General features: G+C 42.9%; 2 protein-coding genes and 3 non-coding genes across 6 annotated transcripts in view; 4 read left to right on the forward strand and 1 right to left on the reverse strand.

Moving 5' to 3' along the window:
• Positions 1–345: 345 nt before the first annotated feature.
• Positions 346–7,727, forward strand: Rpl5 (ribosomal protein L5). 2 transcript variants are annotated; one of them, XM_021162223.3, is made up of 8 exons: positions 346–453; positions 1,658–1,727; positions 1,816–1,931; positions 3,040–3,174; positions 3,431–3,633; positions 4,360–4,537; positions 6,850–6,938; positions 7,574–7,727. In XM_021162223.3, the coding sequence occupies exons 1-8, from the start codon at positions 451–453 to the stop codon at positions 7,671–7,673; spliced, it is 894 nt and encodes a 297-aa protein (XP_021017882.1). In that variant the 5' UTR covers positions 346–450; the 3' UTR covers positions 7,674–7,727. The 2 variants fall into 2 exon arrangements, with proteins under 2 accessions (XP_021017882.1, XP_085693110.1); XM_085836984.1 differs by having other exon boundaries at positions 4,360–4,534.
• LOC115031174 (small nucleolar RNA SNORD21) lies at positions 4,198–4,291 on the forward strand. Its single transcript, XR_003836795.1, has one exon. It is a non-coding gene; the product is annotated as a small nucleolar RNA SNORD21 (small nucleolar RNA).
• Positions 4,813–4,944, forward strand: LOC115031176 (small nucleolar RNA SNORA66). Its single transcript, XR_003836797.1, has one exon. It is a non-coding gene; the product is annotated as a small nucleolar RNA SNORA66 (small nucleolar RNA).
• LOC115031177 (small nucleolar RNA SNORA66) lies at positions 7,006–7,137 on the forward strand. Its single transcript, XR_003836798.1, has one exon. It is a non-coding gene; the product is annotated as a small nucleolar RNA SNORA66 (small nucleolar RNA).
• A 979-nt stretch (positions 7,728–8,706) lies between the features above and the next one.
• The window catches only part of Dipk1a (divergent protein kinase domain 1A), a 71,861-nt gene continuing 59,443 nt past the window's right edge, over positions 8,707–21,124 (reverse strand). Inside the window, exons 3-5 of the mRNA XM_021162220.3 lie at positions 13,912–14,019; positions 11,172–11,348; positions 8,707–9,852 (exon numbers count right to left, since the gene is read on the reverse strand). Of these exons, the coding sequence (XP_021017879.1) occupies positions 9,040–9,852; positions 11,172–11,348; positions 13,912–14,019 (1,098 nt within the window). The 3' untranslated portion in view covers positions 8,707–9,039. The remainder of the gene's footprint in view (positions 9,853–11,171; positions 11,349–13,911; positions 14,020–21,124) is intronic.

Genomic DNA, 21,124 nt, shown 5'->3' on the forward strand with positions numbered 1-21,124 from the left:
GTCCTCCCGCCCGGCAGTGGGCGCATGCCTTTAATCCCAGCACTTGGGAGGCAGAGGCAGGCTGATTTCTGAGTTCCAGGACAGCCTGGTCTACAGAGTGAGTTCCAGGACAGCCAGGGCTACACAGAGAAACCCTGTCTCGAAAAACCAAAAACCAACTCCCCGCACCCCCCACCCCCCTCAAAAGTCTTCGCAAAAAGCCTCTATTTCCCTTTCTCATCGCTCATCCTCCCTGCTTGTTGAGAGGAGGAAGCTGACATTCATCCTCCCACCGGCAGGGGGCGATAGCCCGCGCACCTTGAGGCCTACAGCCACTCTTTCTCACGTCGCTTGCGTGCTGGTGGTGCTACATACTGCGCATGCGTACGTGACTCCGGTCTTTTTTCCCCCTAGCGCGGCCGACTCTGCAGGTCTGCGTGGAGCCGCGGTTGCGGGTCTCTGTTCCGCAGGATGGTGAGTGGGCATCTGGGTCTCAGGCCCGCGCGTGCACCGGGGCGCCCCCTCCTCTCGCGGATGCCCGCTCGGGGTCGGCTCGTGCGACCCGGGGGGCAGATGGCATTCGATTCCCGGCTCTGCGCCCGCCAGTCCAGCGTGGCCTAATGGCTGCCGGGTGCCAGCCGGGGGAGGGGCCGCGGCAGAGGGTGCCCGGAACGTGGCTTCCGAGACCGGCTGCCAGCCGCAGTTGTCTCCGGGGTGGTCAGGAGGCCGTGCCACGGAAGCCCGAATCCCTCGGCCTCGCACGGAGCCCTGAAGCCGGGAGTGTCTGTCAGTGGAGGCCGTGGCGCTCCTGCGTCCCGGAAGGGATGTGGCGGCCCCGGGCTTTTCCTGGCCAGAGTCTGGCCCTGTTTTCAGAGATTTGCTGAGATCGGACTTGAGAGGTGGGGTGCAGCTCTTCATTTGCGGGGAGTAATTGCAGATCGTACTCTGCCAGTTGAGCCCAGTTTAGGCAGGGAGGACTCGGTGAGGTGTGCAGTTGTCGGCACAGATTGGCTGCGGTGTAGGTGATACATCCCGGAGGTTTGGCGTAGGGATCGATCAGTGGTACAGGAATTGAAATATTGTTTAAAGGCAGTACGAAAATGTCTTTGTACCTGCAAGTGTAGTAAGGAGCCTGCAGTTGTAGATGGAGCGACCCGAGGCTTGGGTCGGGGCCCTATTCCGCCCAGTCATCTTTATATGTTTTCTGAGGCTTAGTTAGGTGTGTCTGGCGAAGAGAACCACTGCAATAGCAGTTCTCCATCTGGTTCTCCACCCATCTGTCAGATAATTGTATTAACGATGAATAACTAAAAAATAAAATTAACGAAGCAGCAACGAGATTTATGGTTTGGGGAGGGGTCACCACAGCATGAGGAACTAATGTGTTAGAGGTTGAGGAGCACTGCACAACAGCGATTCTTGTTTCCGGTCAGCTTAGAAACGTGCTATACAAGTTGACACTTGTAATAATTTGCTTTTGAAACGTGGGCATGATATTGTTACATGGTTAAATAAAAAAATACAGACCAAAACCCAGGTGGTTCTTGCCTATTAATTCGGCGCTCAGAAGCTACCAAATGCTAGGTCATCTTGGGCTACATAGTGACAGCTTGTCTCAGGATGAAACAATTAGCAAAACCCTGACAATGTTGTTTTTTTTTTTTTTTTTCCTTTAAAGGGGTTTGTGAAAGTTGTCAAGAATAAGGCCTACTTTAAAAGATACCAAGTGAGATTTCGAAGACGGCGAGGTATGAACAGCTTTTCCTGTTTTAGTTTCTAAAGAATCTGCTTCGAGGTGGAACCTTCCCTGGTTAAATTTTTTTTTTTCCCTTGCAGAGGGTAAAACTGACTACTATGCTCGAAAACGATTGGTGATCCAGGACAAGAATAAGTACAACACACCCAAATATAGGATGATAGTTCGTGTGACTAACAGAGATATCATCTGCCAGGTGAGTTTCGTCCTAGGCTTGAGCAGTGTGGCCAGACCCCTCAACTCTTAACTTTGGGAGAGACAATTTTCTTGTGTTAGTAGATTTCAATGGGGGGGGGGGTGTTTGGAAATCCTGGCTTTGCTTAATTTCCATTATGGAATTTGGGAGGAGGACTGGGAAATCTGTTGATGTGAACAGTCTTCCAATTACTTTCATCTGACACACACTAACTCCTGGTTCTTGCTTTATGGGCTTGTGTGCCATTTTACTGATTTAAAAAGGCTGGTAATAGGGTGGTAGGACTCTTGCTGCCAGGCGGGGTTGCTCATCTGTCATCCCAGCATGACAAGCTATTTCTGTTTACTGTTCGAAATAGGTTTTAAAATACACAAAAATGTCTTCCACTTTGAAAGCCCTTTAAAAATGGCAGTCCCTGTATTCAGGGCTTTTACAATAAAATTTTGCTGGTCAGGAGACAGGTGGGGTTGTCTGGTGTTCTGATAATTAAGGATGAAGTGTCTAAGACTTGGTTAAATTTAGCTCAAAAGATACTTTTAAGTAAGTGGGACTTGACTTTGGTTGGGGGGTGGGGTCAGAAACAGGGTTATTTAGTTAACCTTGGCTGTTGCCTGTAGACCAGGCTGGCCTTGAATTTACAGCTCTGCCTGCCTCTGCCTCCCCAGGGCTAGGATGTCTTGAGATGGGGTCCTACTGTATGACCCTGGCTGACCTGTAATTCTTTGTAGACCAGGCCAGCCTTGAAAGAAATCTGCTTGACTTTAACATTTTTTTTTTTGGAATCTTGCAATATAGCCATGAACCCAGGATCTATTCCAAGATCATCTCCTGCCCAGTTTGTTGACTTCTAAAGGCATCTATGATTTCACCAGCTCACCCACCTTAAATAATGCGTTCAGTATTTAGAAAGAGCTATTATAATTGAGTTCTAACATGCCATATGTATTTTAACCATGCTTTTCCCCCCAAACCACCATGTAGTTGATGCCTACACAGATTAGCCTTCACTGAGTTGTCTCTTCTCACAGCTTGTTAAAAGGCACTTAGGTGGGACAGGTACCGAAGCATTGATAGCAACAAGTTAATAACCTGATTTTTCTCACTGCAGATTGCATATGCCCGTATAGAAGGGGATATGATCGTCTGTGCAGCATATGCACATGAACTTCCAAAATATGGTGTGAAAGTTGGCCTGACAAATTATGCTGCAGCCTATTGCACTGGCCTGCTGCTGGCCCGCAGGGTATGTATACAATATCTTCAATAAGGTGCCTGCTATTTGCTTGTGGCTTACAAAGTCATCAGCAGGGAACATGGTTTTATCAGTCTGGGAAGCAGTTATTTGTCGTCTTGGGGTCATTGTAGACTAGTTGTTTAGATAGGCAGCAAAGCCCAGGTACCTATATAAAGACTGAAGAAATGTAGGAGTCACATTGTTGGATTGTTGATTAGTGGCTTGACTGTACTGAGACTGTTTATGTTGACTTCTCTGTTCATAGCTTCTGAATAGGTTTGGCATGGACAAGATCTATGAAGGCCAAGTGGAGGTGAATGGAGGTGAATACAATGTGGAAAGCATTGACGGTCAGCCTGGTGCCTTCACTTGCTATCTGGATGCAGGTCTTGCCCGAACTACAACTGGCAATAAAGTTTTTGGGGCCCTGAAGGGAGCTGTGGATGGAGGCTTGTCTATCCCTCATAGGTAATAGATAGTATTCAAGATTTCTGTCATGACTCCACTATTTCCTACTGGTTACTCATTGACTAGCAATCATTCAATGCCTGTTCTATGTAGTTACTGTACAAGGAACCTGTACTAGAGAACTTGGGGTGATGATCTTCCAGCCTCTGTCTCCCGAGTGCTAGGATTAAAGTTGTGTAGCACTACCCCAGGCCCTGTGCATTTGCCAGTCAAAGTTCATTTATTGGGTTAGGGGAAAATGAGGCTTCTAGAATAAAACATTTAGAGGCAAAAGCCTGAGATTTATAAGCTTTTCAGTCATTAAGATTTCATAAATTTCTTTTGAACCATCCTCGTTGATTGTGATTTAGACAAGTCACTGACTTTTGAACTGCCTCCTGTGCCCCACAGGGCAGGGAAACCTGTGAAAGAAAGCACTGGTGGCGGTCTGGCTCTGGGTGTTTGGGATCAACAGGCTGGCTAGAGAGCCCAGGAGTTCTGAGGCACCCTGGGCAGTGCAGGCTCTAGGAAGGTGAAAAGCAAGTGTGTTTATGGTCGTTTATCTGTGCAATTCAGAGATGAGCTGCTAATGATGACACCACACTAACTGAGCAGTTAGTAGTTGGTCCTTTGATTGCATGTGATGTAATCATTGTTTCAAGACGGGACTGAAGGCGGCTCCTGAAGTGAATTCCTGGGAGTGTTGTAATTTCTTGTCTGTATACTGACATAAAATTTTCATCTTAGTACCAAACGATTCCCTGGTTATGACTCTGAAAGCAAGGAGTTCAATGCAGAGGTACATCGGAAGCACATCATGGGTCAGAATGTGGCAGACTACATGCGCTACCTAATGGAGGAAGATGAAGATGCGTATAAGAAACAGTTCTCTCAGTACATCAAGAACAACGTAACTCCAGACATGGTAAAAATTTACCTGAACGTGATGTTCACTTACAGAAACTGCTTATTTTAGTGGTTGTAGTCTTAACATTTATTTCATTTTACAAAATGGAAGGTTGGACGTGGCTTTGTAGGAAGGTGTGGATAGGCTACTAAGCAGCTGCTCCTTTTGAGTGAAGTGGTCAGGCGGGAAGAGGATTTTTTTAGATGCTAATAAATAAGGGCTTCTAGCATTTAAAGTCTCCGTGTAGTAGGAATGATTCCTGCATTGCCCGCTGTATCTTGCTGGTCAGAAAACTGCAAACTCGATCACTAGCTCTGCATAATGTGGCAGCAGCTGAGGGAACCAAGTTTGCTAGAGTAATTGTGGTGACAGCAATGTACCAATCTCAGAAGCTACTGAGGTGCCCATTCTGTCACAGTACAGCCTTTTTTTTCTTTTTTCTTTTTCTTTTTTGAATGGCTGCTTTATAAGAGACTTAACTTTTTGATTTGTGCAATAAAGGTTTTGCTGAGTAGCCTTGGCTATCCTGGAACTCACTTTGTAGACCAGGCTGGCCTTGGAAATCAGATCCATCTGCTTCTGCTGGGATTAAAGCTGTGCGCCGCCACCACCACCCACCTTTGGGGGTCGAGGTTGGGGAGAACAAGCCTCACTTCTCCTGGATTTGTCTAGGGACTTGATATTCAACCAGGGCCACTATGGAATTTAAGACAGTCCTGACCTTTTAATCCCAGCACTTAATCCCAGCACTTGGGAGGCAGAGGCAGGCAGATTTCTGAGTTTGAGGCCAGCCTGGTCTACAAAGTGAGTTCCAGGACAGCCAGGGCTACAGAGAAACACTATCTCCAAAAAAAAAAAAAAAAAAAGACAGTCTGACTTAAAGGTGTGAGTTACCATACCCTACTTCTGTTTTAGAGTTTATTGAAATCCTCTGGGGCTTTACCAGTTTATAAAAGTAGGGGTTGGGGAAGTAATTGAGTTTGATACTGGAATCTATCAACTCTAAAGTTTCCTCTCTGAAGTATAGATTGGAAAGCATTTTCTGTGGTCTGTGTGCTCCCCTCTGGACATAATCTTACACTAAACTCAGTTCATGAATTCCTTTATGCTGTGCTTGCTCAGAGCTTGAGGCTCAGGGTTTTCAATGGGATAAAGCCTCTCTATGCTCAGCCTCTGAGCTTCCATCCTGTAGTTGATTTTACTTATCTGGAGTGTTCTGGGTAGCTGCTGAAATCTCCTGCAGACTTAATGTTTCTCAGCACAGTGAATGAGTCCATGGCCTCATCTACATAGTGAAGCTGTTTGAAAGAACTGGGTGGTTTAACTTGCAGTTGTCAGGTTGTACGATAGAGGGTTGAAGAACATTCTGTCTCCTGAGTACTGGGATCACTGGCTTGAGAGTGTGAGGAAATCTGCACTTCACAGGGACTTGTCTCTTAGGGGTTAGGGGGGAATTGGAATAGTTGGGTTCTGCAGTGCAGTAGACCTTTCTGCATTATTTCCTCTTTGCCACCTCTTCCATGTTGAAATGAATTAGTTTAGAAGGCTGGATTACAGTCACTTTAATAAGAGTTTGCAGGCTATCAAGCTCTTGACATTCCTGTTCTTGAGCACCTATTATACTTCAGGGGTTTATAGCCTTGAATTTAATTTTTTGTTTTGTTTTTGTATTTTGAGACAGGGTTTCTCTGTGTAGCCTTGGCTGTCCTGGAACTCACTCTGTAGACCAGGCTGGCCTCGAACTCAGAAATCTGCCTGCCTCTGCCTCCCTGGGATTAAAGGCGTGCGCCACCACGTTGAATTTAATTTTTTAAAACTTGAATCAAAGATTCCAGTAATAACATCTTATAAAATAGCTGCCACATACTGGCAACGGTATAGTAGGTCTCTGGTGCTGGGAATTGCCTTAAAAGGCCTGTCACATAAAAAGGAATGTAAATCTTGGATATTTGGGATGATAAAAGAAATTATTGTTATCTAGTTTGGTAGGATAACCCCTTCCTCATGCCCTTGCTCTCACTTGTTAGTGTATCTTTATCCCTGTATAGTTCACATCTTTTAGGTGTGCACCTTCTTTTGAAAGAATTTAGGTGAGGCAGTAGACTACAGAGTATGGTATAGTTGTACAAAAATGGGCTTGTAGGCCTCAGGAAAGCATGCAGGTATTCATCCTAAACAGTGAGATGTAAGGAAAAGGGTGGGCTGCACTTGGGGATATAAGGAGGTAATATTGGCTTAGTTAGGATCCTTTGAGAACTGAACGCAGGTGGTACTGTACCTTTAGGGCACATGAAATGAAGGCAAATACTGTTTGCTTTGCTTTCTTCCAGATGGAGGAGATGTATAAGAAAGCTCATGCTGCTATCCGAGAGAATCCCGTCTATGAGAAGAAGCCCAAGAGAGAAGTGAAGAAGAAGAGGTGTGTGGTTTACAATTCTCTAGGAAAGAAACTCGCTGCATCTTGCTGGTCAGATTTCTGTGCACTTGAGCAAACTCGATCACTAGCTCTGCATAATGTGGCAGCAGCTGAGGGAACCAGGTTTGCTAGAGTAATTGTGGTAACAGCAATGTACCAACCTCAGAAGCTACTGAAGTGCCCATTCTGTCACAGTACAGTCCTGCATGGTTTCTTTTTAGCTACCTATAGAGTAACCTTTCTTTGCCTGCCTGAATTCATACCATTTCTGCCTCTACCTGACAATGTGAATACTGGGCTTACAGTGTGAGCCATCATGCTCAGCTGAGATAGACTTGAGTTTGATGGCGTAAACAGTGAGAATATAGTGATTGCAGTTGAGTACCTGGATTAGAACTTAATGTGTCTAACTCAGGTTTTAATGTGTCTCAAACTCAGGTTTGAGACATGACAATTGCAACAAGTTCAAAGCCAACTAAAGGATATATAGGAAAACCTATAATATACACACATGCATACACACACACATATCTTCAGATAATGAGATTTTCAATCTCTATCCAATTACAAAGGTTTTGTCTTTTTTTTCAGCTGAACTTGAGAGATATTCCTGTCTTATTCCTTACTTTGTTTTGTAGGTGGAATCGTCCCAAAATGTCTCTTGCCCAGAAGAAAGACCGGGTTGCTCAAAAGAAGGCAAGCTTCCTCAGAGCTCAGGAAAGGGCTGCTGAAAGCTAAAGCAGTTTTCTATGAAGATTTTTTCATAAAGACAATAAACATATTGATCAAGCAGCTTTTTCTGTGTTAAGCTGTTATTAATGAGACTATAGGAAATAGTGTGAAATTACAAAAGCAAAGGAGTAGATAGTTAATTAAGTTAATTTTACCTTTTCTGTTGCACCGTGACCTACCTCTGGTGGGATTAAGGGCAAGTATGCCTAGCTGAGTCTTTTTCCAGGAAAAACCAGCTTACATGGGTTCCTGCAAATCTCGTGAGAGTTTCTTGGGTTTCTAGTTTTCCTGGGAGGAGTCCTTATCTTTCAGGTTTTCAGATCTGGTAATTAGCATGATCATCAGGGCATTTATTACATCCAGGTGATTAATGGGAAGAAAGTATCTCAAGGTCGAGCTTGGACAGCTGGTGCTAATCTAATCCACGGCTTTAGAGGTTTGAGAACAATGGGGAAATTTGGCTTGAGAATGGGGGGCTAGGGCGTTTCATTTTTATGGTACATGCCAGACATGAATGTACAGAGGAAAGTAACTTGAAAGGGTCAAATATTAAACCTTGAATATCAGGTTCACTTGGGAAAAGCATTAGGTGCTTATGCCTCTTAATAGCCCTTCATCCCAGAAGGAGCAAGAATTGTCTTCCTGACTTACTCCAGTCTTAGCTAGGCGCTGTGCATCTTTATCACCTTTGCCTCAGTGTCAGGCTCTGTGGTACTGGGGCTACACAGATCAGGTAAACAGTTAACTGCCTACCTACATCCCCAGCAAAGATAATGTGAAGATACTAAGATGAACCTCTCAGAGCTTAAAGATTATGAGTTTCAGTCACAGTGATAACTGCATGCTAACTTCAGCAAGTAGAATACATGCCAAAGCTAAAAGCCGTTCCACAGTTGACTCCATCTGAAGTGTGTAAGTAGACAGTAAATCATGCTATATTAACTGAACTTTTTAATAAATGAGTCATTTGAATTTACCTGTGTGGCATTCTTAATTTGTGTTAATGTGCAAAGTTTTACCATGCTAAAACATTAGTAAATTCATGTATAAATTTCTTTGTTTAAACAGCAGCTTCAATGCAAACAATGTCCGTCAATGGGATTGGCTAACATCTACAGAACACTCACTGTTTATGGAATGAGGATTTTCACAGCATTAATTTTTTTTTAAAGTCAAGATAGTTAACAGTGAATATACTTGTGAACTTGTAAAAGGGCAGGGATGAGTTTTGGACATCTTGGCCCTATACCTGCCATTATTGTTACAACATGCATTTAAGATGATGACTCCATAGGCCTGGGGGGCAGAAGCCATTCTTTTAAATGCTCAAAATCATAAGTAGATTCTCAATGATGGCAGAAGTCCAAATGAACTAAGAGTCATTTGTGTAGGAAATTTTCTTCCACAATAACGTTTTTAGGTTATTTAATATCAAAGAATGTTCCATTTCCATTTGATTTGCTGTGACTTTGAGAGCAATACAAGAATAAAGCTGCTTTTCTAATTCTTCCCGAATTTCACTGGGAGCACCATGCAGTAGGTAGTCTTTGAGTAACTGACAGGCTTTTGCCAAGTTTGGTTGTATTACTTCTGAAGTGCACTTCATTGTACTCAGGTCACAGCTAGTTCTACAGTCTGTACCGTAGACACAGTCCAGGTCAGACTCACAGTGGCGGTCCTTAATAAGTTCCTTTAGGTTTGTCTCTGGCACAATTTTTCTCATATCCACCATTTTCAAGTCATACTTCTCATTATATCCTAGGTTTTTGGCACTGGTGTCACACATGAGAAAGTTTCCATAGGGGCCATGGAAAACATCCTCTACAAATTCTAGAAGTCCTATGGCTATCTTGGCCTTCCTGGGCCATGATGGTGTGAACAATTGATCCATGCTCCTTCTGAACCCAGATGGAATAAAAAGTTCCATAACCCATGGTAGACTTATTCCATACAGAGAGGTATATTCAACACTTTCCATCACGTAGAGATCACCACAGAATCCCATTAGTTTGGGGGTGTGTTCTTTATCTTGAAGTATCACCATCAGGAGAAACTCATTCAACTGAAGAAGTGCCCATGCTGACTTGGCTTCTCCTAGGGAGACCTGGCCATCTCTGTCTCCATCAGCCACTGTCAAGATGAGATTAACCAATTCAGAGAGGTTCCCTTGGTCACCTAATTTTGCCTGTCAAGACAAGAATTTGTTGAGTTACACAGAGGAAACTAGAATTAGGATCCTAAATTCAACAGTCTGTGTAGCAAGTAAATCCAAGTCTAGAGTTCTATGTGTGAGGGCCCTGAATCTAACTTCTAGTCCAAGAGAAAACAAAAAGCATCTGTAAAAGATTCAGTTCTAGGCCACACCACAGTGCTAGCAGTGCAACATTAAGAACGGCTGTGTGCACGTGATACACTAGGATCCGCTGTGTGGGTGGATGTTGGTGGACAACTTGTAGAAATCAGTTCCCTCTTTCTACCATGTGGGTTCTGGAAATTAAATTGTAGTTAGTGTACTTGAGTGGCAAGTAAATTTACTCTGAGCCATTTCTCTAGAATAAAAAGTAAATTATTCTAATACTATTTTTGTCTTTGTGTGTTTAAGTGTTCTTTCTTTTGAGATGGTCAAACGTAGCCCAAAGAGACTAAACCAAACCCCTGATTCTCTTGCTTCTTTCCAAGTCCTGGGATTATAGGTGTGCACCACAATGGATTTTACATTTTAAATCCAATGTAATGGTGCACATCTGTAATTAATCCTGGCTACTCAGAAGGCTGAGCTAGGAGGATACCAATTCAAAGCCAGCCTGATCAATTTAGTCTGTTTCAAAATCAGTTAAAAAAAAAAAAAAGAAAAGAAAAAAGAAAAGAATGGGCTAGAGATAAAGCTTAGTGATCTTGGTTTGTTCCCATGTAAGAGGAGAGGAATGGATGGGAGTCCAGGGATATAGAGTATACTCATTTTATTTCACTATTTTGGTTTCAGATTTATTGATTAATTTATGCACATGGTGTCACATTGTAGTCCAGGCTGACCTATAACTCACTATATAGTCTCAAACTTGAGGCAACTCTCCTGCTTTGGTCTTCAAAGCAGCTGAGATTACAGCAGTAAGACATCGTGCCTGGCTCTGCATCAGCTGAATGTCAAAACGTACAGCAATCTAATAGCCCTCAATTCTATTAATAAATACTTTAAATAAAAAAGCTTAATATCGCTGGGCGTGGTGGTGCACACCTTTAATCCCAGCACTCGGAAGGCAGAGGCAGGCGGATTTCTGAATTCGAGGCCAGCCTGGTCTACAGAGTGAGTTCCAGGACAGCCAGGACTACACAGAGAAACCCTGTCTCGAAAAAGCTTAATATCCTCCAATTTTTCTCTTTCTCTAAATCATTTCTTCCAGATAGTCTCTGATGGAAGTAAAAGAATGTCAACAACATTAGGCTCTGCCAGGCCCTCTATAAGGACGAAGCTTCCTATGGAGGTGTAGTATTGCACACACTCACCTTAAAGAGACTGTACACCATTTCTTTGAATTTCTGAACAGTAGTTCCCCTGGTTGGCTTATCAAATAGCACTATTTCTTTTCTTGGCTCCAATTCAGTTCCAAAATCAAGATGAAGAGCTTGTTCCATTTGACACTTCACAACACCTGGTAGATTATCCCAAACTCCTAAATACATCTTTGTGAAGAAAAGTGATAAGTTATGCATCATATGGAAGGCGACTGCACAAAGCACACAGCGGAATTTTTCAGGTTCTCTACAAAATGTAAACAAGCACTGGGCCTCCCTCTCAGTTAGATCTGTGACTTTATTTTTACCTTTTGAGAGTCCATACTCAAATCTTCTTGCCTTAACCTTCTGGGCATACACTAGCACACTCAGCTCCTGACTTTATTTCTGAATGCAAATCTGAAGTATTCCCAAAGTATTTTTTCCGTAAATGACTTTTAAAAGATGAACATAGGGCTGAGAGACGGCTTAGTGGTTAAAGCACTGACTGCTCTTCCTGAGTTCAATTCCCAGCAACCACGTGGTGGTTCACAACCATCTGTAATGATATCCGATGCTCTCTTCTGATATGTCTGAAGACAGCAACAGTATACTCATATACATAAAATAAATAATTTTTTAAAAAAAAAGATGAACATAATGCATACCTAAGTACAGCTTTTTTGGTTTTGGTTGTTTTTGTTTTGTTTTGTTTTGTTTTTCAAGGCAGGGTTTCTCTGTATAGCCCTGACTGTCCTGGAACTTAGGCCAGGCTGGCCTTGAACTCAGAAATCTGCCTGCCTCTGCCTCCTAAGTGCTGGAATGAAAGACATGCACCACCACTACCCGGCTCTAAATACAGTTTTTTAAAAGTAAAATTGGAAAGATCCTAGCCAAAAGCAAGGCCCACTATGAGCTACTTCTCTGGTCCCTATTTCAGGGGGGAAATTTTGTGGTTTCTAAGCTGTTCATTCAGGTTGGTGTCAAATCATAGACATTAAGTAGGTACTTATCAAATTAACATTATGCAATATTTACTACATTTTATGCAAGGCTGAGTTCCCCACAAACAGCCCCTAAATGGGTGATGAGCTTGGCGTAAAGTCAACATTACAATGGAAACTCAAAGAGAATGGACCTGAAGATAAGGAATGTGTGAGGAACTTACAGGCAGCAGAGCAGTAAGTGTCCCTGCTGGGCCTGCTGAGTCCCCCAGGAGCCCACATGCCATAGAGTATCTGAATGCCAAACAAGAAGCTATAGGACTGAACACTGACCATGGCCAATCTCTTCCTCCTCTACCTCACTCCTCCATTTGGGGTGGGAATAGTTTTCTTAACAAAACAGTCTTCATGGCTCAGACAGTGTCTAAATGTTAGGGAAAGTAGATTAAGAAACCTTTGTTTTGGGCTGGTGAGATGGTTCAGTAGGTAAGAACACTGACTGCTCTTCCAAAGGTACTGAGTTCAAATCCCAGCAACCACATGGTGGCTCAAAACCACCCATAATGAGATCTGATACCCTATTCTGGTGTGTTTGAAGACAGCTACAGTGAACTTATAATAATAAATAAATCTTTGGGCCGGAGCAAGTGGGGTTGGCCAGAGCAAGCAGAGGTCGGTCCTAAGTTCAATTCCCAACAATCACATGAAGGCTCACAACCATCTGTACAACTACAGTGTATACTCATATACATAAAATAAATAAATCTTAAAAAAAAAAAAACCTTTGTTTTACCTTGTTTGAGTCAGGGTCTTTCTAGGTAGGCCAGGATTACCTTGAACTCACTGAGAAGCCCAGGCTGACACTAAATTTGCAATGATTCTCTGCCTCAGTCTCCCAAATGCTCTGATTATAAGCATGCACCACATGCCTTGCTTAATAAATACCTACTTAGTGAATATGTATCAAACCTTACAAAATGGAAATGCATAAAATCCTAAAGCTTTGTTTGATTCAAGAATTTTTAGTTATGCATATTTGGGAGGATGTGTTTGTTTTTAGGAAAGTACCCCCCACACACACAGACACACAGAGACAGACACAGACACACACAAACACACACACACACACACACATTCCTGGTTTACCCGGAATTTGCTATTTATATAAAGCTGGCTTCAAACTCAAAATCCTTCTGCTCCAGTCTCCTGATATAAGTACTCCTCAGCTTCAAGAATTAAAAAAAATAAATTTATTTAACATATATGAGTACACGGTAGCTGACTTAAGACATACTAGAAGGTGGTATCAGATTACATTACAAATGGTTGTAAGCTATCATGTGGTTGCTAGGAATTGAATTCAGGACCTCTGGAAGAGCAGCCAGTGCTCTTAACTGCTGAGCTATCTCTCTAGCCTCCAAGCTTCAAGAATTTTTTTTTTTTTTTTTTTTTTTTCGAGACAGGGTTTCTCTGTATAGTCCTGGCTGTCCTGGAACTCACTTTGTAGACCAGGCTGGCCTCGAACTCAGAAATCTGCCTGCCTCTGCCTCCCGAGTGCTGGGATTAAAGGCGTGCGCCACCACGCCCAGCGCTTCAAGAATTTTTTAATAATGCTTTTAGTTTAAAGGAAAATTAGAATTCACTAGCCAGGTAAAGTAGTACAATACTATAAACACAGCTCTTAGAAGATGGAGACAGAATAATTAAGAAAATCTACAGCCACAGAGAGAGAGAGAGGCCAGTCTGACCTATATAAGACTGTAGCAAAAACCAATAATTAATGATGATGACAATGGTCAGATCCATACCTGGTTGCTGGGCTTGTTGGACAGACATTTTCCAAAGTACAGTGTCTCTGTGACACAGAGGCTGTTGCATGCAGGTCCGTCAATAACTCCAGTCTTGTATTTGTCACACTGAGAATCAGGAAACAAGAAGGTAGTAAATGTTCATGAATAGAAATATCTCAAGGATCTGAGTAACTGATATACATAGAATTTTGGAAGCATTTTTCTCCACTTAACATGGTCTGAGACAGTATGGTTATTACTCCTTCCAAAAGAAAAGTACTATATTTTTAAAAATGGTTCTGAATTTTAATTAAATTTAAAAGTTTAAAGTTACAAAATAACATTACCTTGGTCATTTTGTCATCCTTGAAGTCATACAAAAACAAGAAAAAAAATGAGAAAAGAAACATCCACTCTATGTTTGATAAAATTATGTTCAAATCTAGGTGTGGTAGTATGTGCCTGTATTCCTAGCACTCATGTGTCTAAGGCAGGAGAATCTTGAGTCTGATGACAGTCTTAGGCTACAACAAGGCCCTGCCTCAAAACAAACAAAAGTATATTAATGTAACCCTATGGACAATAAATGAGTATGATCTACTACTACTATAATAATAATAATAATCTACATAATTCAAAGATTATGTCAGAGTGCAGAAATAGTTGAGATTAAATTCCCACTGAGACATTAGACTAAGTCAGCAAGGCACCAAGTAGAAGGTGCAGCTCATGGTGAGATGGCTCAGTGGTTGAGAGTGCCGACTGCTCTTCCGAAGGTCCTGAGTTCAAATCCCAGCAACCACATGATGGCTCACAACCATCTGTAACCCTCCTCTGGAGGTCTGAAGACAGCTACAGTGTACTTACATATAATAAATAAATAAAGTAAATCTTAAAAAAGAAAGAAAGAAAGAAAAGAAGGTGCAGCTCAGAACAAAACCATCATCCTGGTTTGAAAGGTTTAAGGGACACAGCTGTGGGAATTTCCCAGAATTCTGTTTGGCTTCATCAATGCAGGGCTGAACAGCAAAATCCTTAAACTGTTACTTTGTTGGGGACAGGCAGTGGGTGGCTTGGAGTGGGAGAGGCTGTGATCAGCAGCCTGCAGGGGCTGGGGAGAACGAAGTCCCCAGGACAGCCAATCTGCCGCCCTGCCTCAGCTTTCTCTCCTTCTCATACACAATGCACATAGGCATACGCGCATCAACTTCACTTCTAGCTTGGTTTACTGCCTGACTGTTTATGAAAGGAATATGAGAAGCAAATATCAAATAAAGACAATATCCCGGGAACTGCTGGGAAGAAGCAGAACAGATGGTGTGCTGTGAATTCAAAGGCCTTCCTGACATCCCTTAAAAAAGACTGCAAAGCATCAGAAACAACGAAAAAACAGAGGAAATGTAAAATAAGCTAATGGAACTTAGGAAGAAAAGGGACAAAAACCTAGAAATAAAAAGCCACATTATGGGGACTGGCGATGGCTCAGTGTTTAAGAGTATTTGCTGTTCCTACAGAGGAGCTGGGTTCAGTTCCCAGGACCCACGGGGTGGCTCACAGCCGTAAATAACTGCAATTGTGGGGACCTGACATCCTCTCTAGCTTCCACTGAAGGCTCATGGTATTCAAACGAGTAGGCACACATACCTACCTATATTTTTTTTAAAGGTAGTGTGGGAGAAAGGATAAACAAGGGTAAAAATACAGGAAGACCTAAGATACTATATTGAAAAAACTGAGGAAAATAGGGACTGAAAAAAATTAAAAAGAATTTGAGATAAATCTGTAGATATAGAAGACCAAAGATGTACAGCATGCTGGGTGTGGTGGCACACGCCTTTAATCCCAGTACTCAGGAGGCAGAGGCAGGTAGATCTCTGTGAGTTTGAGGCCAGCCTGGGCTAAAGAGTGAGTTCCAGAACAGTCAGGGCTACACAGAAAACCCTGTCTCATTAAAAAAAAAAAAAAAAAAAAAGGTGCACAGCATGTCCACGTGTTAGAGTTTGCAACTGGAACGACCACCTTCCCCCCCCCCCAAAAAAAAAAAGGCTCATGAACTGAAAGCCCTGGTCTCCAGCTGGGAGGTGGTGTCAGTGTCAGAAAGTAGAGCTGAGGTGTAACAGGGGCTGCTGGGTAGAACCTGTGAAGGATCTTCTGTTCTCTGCCCTTCCTTCTCTTCAGCCTTTGCTTCCTGGCATCTGTGGAGCCTCCTTCACCACAGGCTCCGGCCACCATAATATTCTGCCTGTGTCAGACGCATAGCAGTGGATCTAGATAGGCATGAAGCCTGTGGCACAAGCCACATGAACTTTTCTTCCTTAAAGCTGTTTTTTCTTGGGTATGCTGTTACCCACCCTGACAGAGAGCTGTCAAGAACAGTGGAGAAGAAAAAATAATTCAACATAGATTTTTTTGTTTTTGTTTTGTTTGTTTTTTTTTTTTGTTTTTCCAGACAGGGTTTCTCTGTACAGCCCTGGCTGTCCTGGAACTCACTCTGTAGACCAGGCTGGCCTCGAACTCGGAAATCTGCCTGCCTCTGCCTACCAAGTGCTAGGATTAAAGGCGTGTACCACCACTGCCCAGCTCAACATAGATTTTAATTTTTTTAAAGATTTATTTATTTATTATATGTAAGTACACTGTAGTTTTCTTCAGACACTCCAGAAGAAGGAGTCAGATCTCATTACGGATGGTTATGAGCCACCATGTGGTTGCTGGGATTTGAACTCAGGACCTTCAGAAGAGCAGTCAGAGCTCCTAACTGCTGAGCCATCTCTCCAGCCCCTCAACATAGATTTTAAAAGCTTCACTTTAACCTGCAGACAGGAAGGGTATATATCCTAAGGACAGCTGATGTGAATGACTCTTGTGACAGGTGCCTTGAAGTTACTGGACTGTGGGTATGGATGTGTAGGAATGGCAGGCAGCTGGAGAGCAGGTCTGGGGTGAGAACACCCTTGGCACTGACTTGGGAACTGCTGATACAGTACTGCCGTGCCTGGGTGTCCTCAGTGTGACAGGCACTGCCCAAGTGCTGCAATCATCTATTGTCTTGACAATTCTGTCACAGAACCTAATTACTGTCACTTCCACTGTAAACCTAAGGAAACACAAGTGTCAGTTAAGGCATTTAAAAAGCCAGGATCCCAACTCAGGCAGTCTGGCTCCCAAACGCTCCTGTACATCCTGGGATGTTCCAGGCTCCTGACACCTGCTCTCACTACTAGCAGCACTCCGTGCAGTTTCCTGTGAAGATAAGGATGGTCCTGAGGAGGGCTGAGAGCCCTTCCCTCATGCAGAGCAAAGTGCTGCTACCTGGAGAAGCGCCTTTAGCTGCCAATAGCAAAAGGTTTTGAGACAATTGGACTGTGCCCTGCTTTCTCCTTTAGCTCTGGCTGTAACTAGGAATGTGGAGTTCCATCTTCATGCAAGGAGTAAAGCAATCTGGTCCCTATCGTATGTCTGGGAGGCCATGAGGGTGCAGTGATGCTCAAAGCCTTCCCTTTGAGAGATTTCTTAGGAAATGCAGGCATCTGCATGGTGCATCTGCTTGGCAAATCCCAGAGAGGGATTTAAACCATGCAGACCACATATTCTCTGACCAAGAATGAATAAATAGATTGGAAGGAAAACAAACGTCATTGAAGTTCCTCAGCTCAAAATATAGACCAACGCCCCCCACCTCCTCAAAAAATGATGAAAATAAAATTTACTGAAAGGCTAAGTAGGAAGAAAAGGAGGCTGGGCATTCAGAGTGAGCATTCATTAGAGTGGTCTGAGCTACAAGATGACCTCTGGACCAGCCTGGGCTAGAATGAGACTCCATTTTTAAAGAGGAGGAGAAGGAAGAAGAGGAGGAGGGAGGAACAGGAAGAATCTAAAAGGAAATTTTAAAGTAAACTAGAAAATGAAAACGCAAAATATTTAGAATGAAGCAACAATTAAAACTTGTAGGATACAGCTACCACATCTCTCAGAGGGGAATTTACAGCTCTAAATGCAAGGTTGAAAAAAAATAAGAAAGCACACGGAGCACTACATACGCTCAAACTTAAAGCTTAAACTAAGTAAAAACAAAACCTCAGCACTAATGACAGTACAGTCAATTCCTCAAGATAGAGGAGGCATGGGAGCAAAGAAGTCAGCAATGAAATATCCAAAGATCCTTCCTCATAATCTTAACAAAAAGGAGCCCTTAGGAAGACTGAAAGCAAAACCAAGCACTAACAGGCAGCCACTGGGCAGTGATTATGAAAAACACAAATGACTTTATGGCAATATATTTAAATGAACAATTTTCTAGAAAAGTACAAATAACAAAAATAATGCCTGAAGAAGCAGCCAGGCTGAACAAGGTTAACAGATCATTAAAAAAAATGTCCCAGACAGGAGGTCACCCTGTAATTCAGGCTGGGCTGGAACTCGGGACCTAGGCTTGCATATGTGGAAATCTTCCTGAGTTGGCCTCCCAAGTGCTAGCATTATAGGGACGACTTACCTGGATACTCGAGAATATTTTAAATAATTAAATCAGAACTGAGAGAAAAAAAAAAAAAGGAATTGCTGAAGAAGGAAGCATGAAGAGGAACTGAGCAGAACGAAGTAGCACAAAGCATGACACATGTATGTAGACGCCATAACGAAACCCATGCCACCTGTCCATGTAGACTCGTATCTTTGAACACTGGGCCCTCAGTTGGTGGAACTGTTTGGGAAGTATTAGGAGGTGTGGCCTTGTGGAAGGAGATGTGTCACTCAGGGTGCATTTTGGCAGCTCAAAAGCCCATGACATTCCCAGTTAGCTCTCTGCTCCTGCTCCTGTTCTTGCACCATGCCTGCCTTCCAATATGATGGTCATGGACTCACCCTCTGAAATGTAAGCTCCAATAAACTCTTCTATAAATTGTCTTGGTCAGCCAGGCAGTGGTGACGCACGCCTTTAATCCCAGCACTCGGGAGGCAGAGGCAGGAGGATTTCTGAGTTCAAGGCCAGCCTGGTCTACAGAGTGAGTTCCAGGACAGCCAGGGCTATACAGAGAAACCCTGTCTCGAAAAAACAAAATTAAAAAAAAATTGTCTTGGTCATGTGATAAGCGTGTCTGATCATAGCAATAAAAAAGTAACCAAGAAACTACCATATAGCTGGGTAGTGGTGACACACACCTTTATTTTTTAATTAGATATTTTCTTTATTCGTATTTCAAATGTTATCCCCTTTCCTGGTTTCCCCTCCAAAAACTTACTGTCCTCTCCTCCCTCCCCCTGCTCACCAACCCACCCACTCCCGCTTCCTGGCCCTGGCATTCCCCTACACTGGAGCATAGAGCCTTCACAGGACCAAGGGCAAGGGCCTGTCCTCCCACTGATGACTGACTAGGCCATCCTCTGCTACATAAGTAGCTCGAGCCATGAATCCCACCATGTGTACTCTTCAGTTGGTGGTTTAGTTCCTGGGAGCTCTGGGGAACAGTACACAGTAGCCGGGCGTGGTGGCGCACGCCTTTTAATCCCAGCACTTGGGAGGCAGAGGCAGGCGGATTTCTGAGTTCGAGGCCAGCCTGGTCTACAAAGTGAGTGCCAGGACAGCCAGGGCTACACAGAGAAACCCTGTCTCGAAAAACCAAAAAAAAAAAAAAAAAAAAACAAAACAGTACACAGTATTGAAAGTTTCTTTTTATTTTCTTAGTAAAGTCTCTTATTAGTAAATCAGTAAGTAGTGACTAGTCTGGTATTCAGCTGTTAGAATCAGATTTCTTGTTGTGAGCAAAGGCCTCAAGCTAATCTTGCGTCACAAGGGTGGTCACAAAGAACAGCTCTGGCTTTCTATCCCAAATTAAAGGCAAATTTCCCAAACGTTTGTGTGAAAAGAGAAGTTGGCTTCATAAAACTATAATCACCCTAAGTAATGTCTATAAAAATGTTCAGCTGTATATCAAAATAGTCAATAATGATACTAAGTAACTTTTAAATAATTAAAAGCCCAAAGATTTACTACTATTGTAATAAACAGCATTTAGCTTTGATTGCACATACCTATTATACCAGAAGAGGGCACTGTTTATCCTTATTTTTACAAAACTCACTCCTATTGAGGGAATCCTGCCCTAAACTACAAACTGGACCACAAGAGGGCAATAACCACAAACATATGTGTAAACTTTGGCTTCTAAATATTTTCAAAAATCCATGCTCTAAAAATGTACTTAAGATATCATTTTCAGACAGCTGGTTTTCCTTAACAAGACTTAAAAAACCAAGCACAGAGATACATACACACAGACACTGACACAGACAAACTGACAGACACACAGACATAAGACACAGGCACATGCATACACACAGACACACCTACACACACTCACACACAAGGCACTCAGACACACACAAACACATACGCATACACACATATAGGCACACACAAAACCATACAGGCCTGCCCCCACACACATGTACACACAGACACACATGCATTCAGACAAGCACACACATATATACACAGACACTCCACCCTCCACAGATACACACAAAGACACCCACACAGACACACAGACACCCACACACTTATACACACAAGAGAGATAAAGCTAGTCACAAGGCACACACACAGACGACACATAAAGATGTACAGAGACAGGCACACACGACAGAGACACACACTGACAGACACATATACAGAGGCTGGCATACAGACAGACACACACTGACAGACACATACACAGAGGCTGGCATACAGACAGACACACACTGACAGACACATACACAGAGGCTGGCATACAGACAGACACACACTGACAGACACATACACAGAGGCTGGCATACAGACAGACAGACACACACAGAGAAAGCAGAGTTGGGTTTTTCATAATTCCTGGAAGCTTTCCAGTCTTCAGTCATCATTTTCTCCCTCTTCTCTCCCAGGCATTACCAGTCTTCACCATTTTCTGCTCTCTGTCTTAAGCTTTTCCAGTTTTTCCTCTATTGACTTCTTCCTCACACATTAAAGAAGCTCAAGCAAGGCACAGCTAAATGGAATACTGTTATGCATTACTGTCTAACCAAGAACATAGCTCCTAATGGCTTCAATTTAGTAGGTCTTAAGTTGATTGTTTTAAGTAATAAACCATTATCCTTGGAAACTGAATCTCAAAGGAGACTGTGATTAGATTAGGGCTCCTGAAATCTTTTAGTGCTTCAGGTTAAAGGGTATGCTCCTGTTGTTGTTGGTGGTGGTGGT

Source organism: Mus caroli, unplaced genomic scaffold (genome assembly GCF_978045245.1).
Source record: "Mus caroli unplaced genomic scaffold, Mus_caroli_1 scaffold_4, whole genome shotgun sequence".
In the NCBI taxonomy this organism is placed as follows: Eukaryota; Metazoa; Chordata; class Mammalia; order Rodentia; family Muridae; genus Mus; species Mus caroli.

Excerpts from the sequence above, each read along its gene's own strand:
- Rpl5 (XM_021162223.3), top strand. Across the intron at positions 1,932-3,039 it reads ACAGAGATATCATCTGCCAG|ATTGCATATGCCCGTATAGA; the intron begins GTGAGTTTCGTC and ends TTCTCACTGCAG. Across the intron at positions 6,939-7,573 it reads AGAGAAGTGAAGAAGAAGAG|GTGGAATCGTCCCAAAATGT; the intron begins GTGTGTGGTTTA and ends TTTGTTTTGTAG.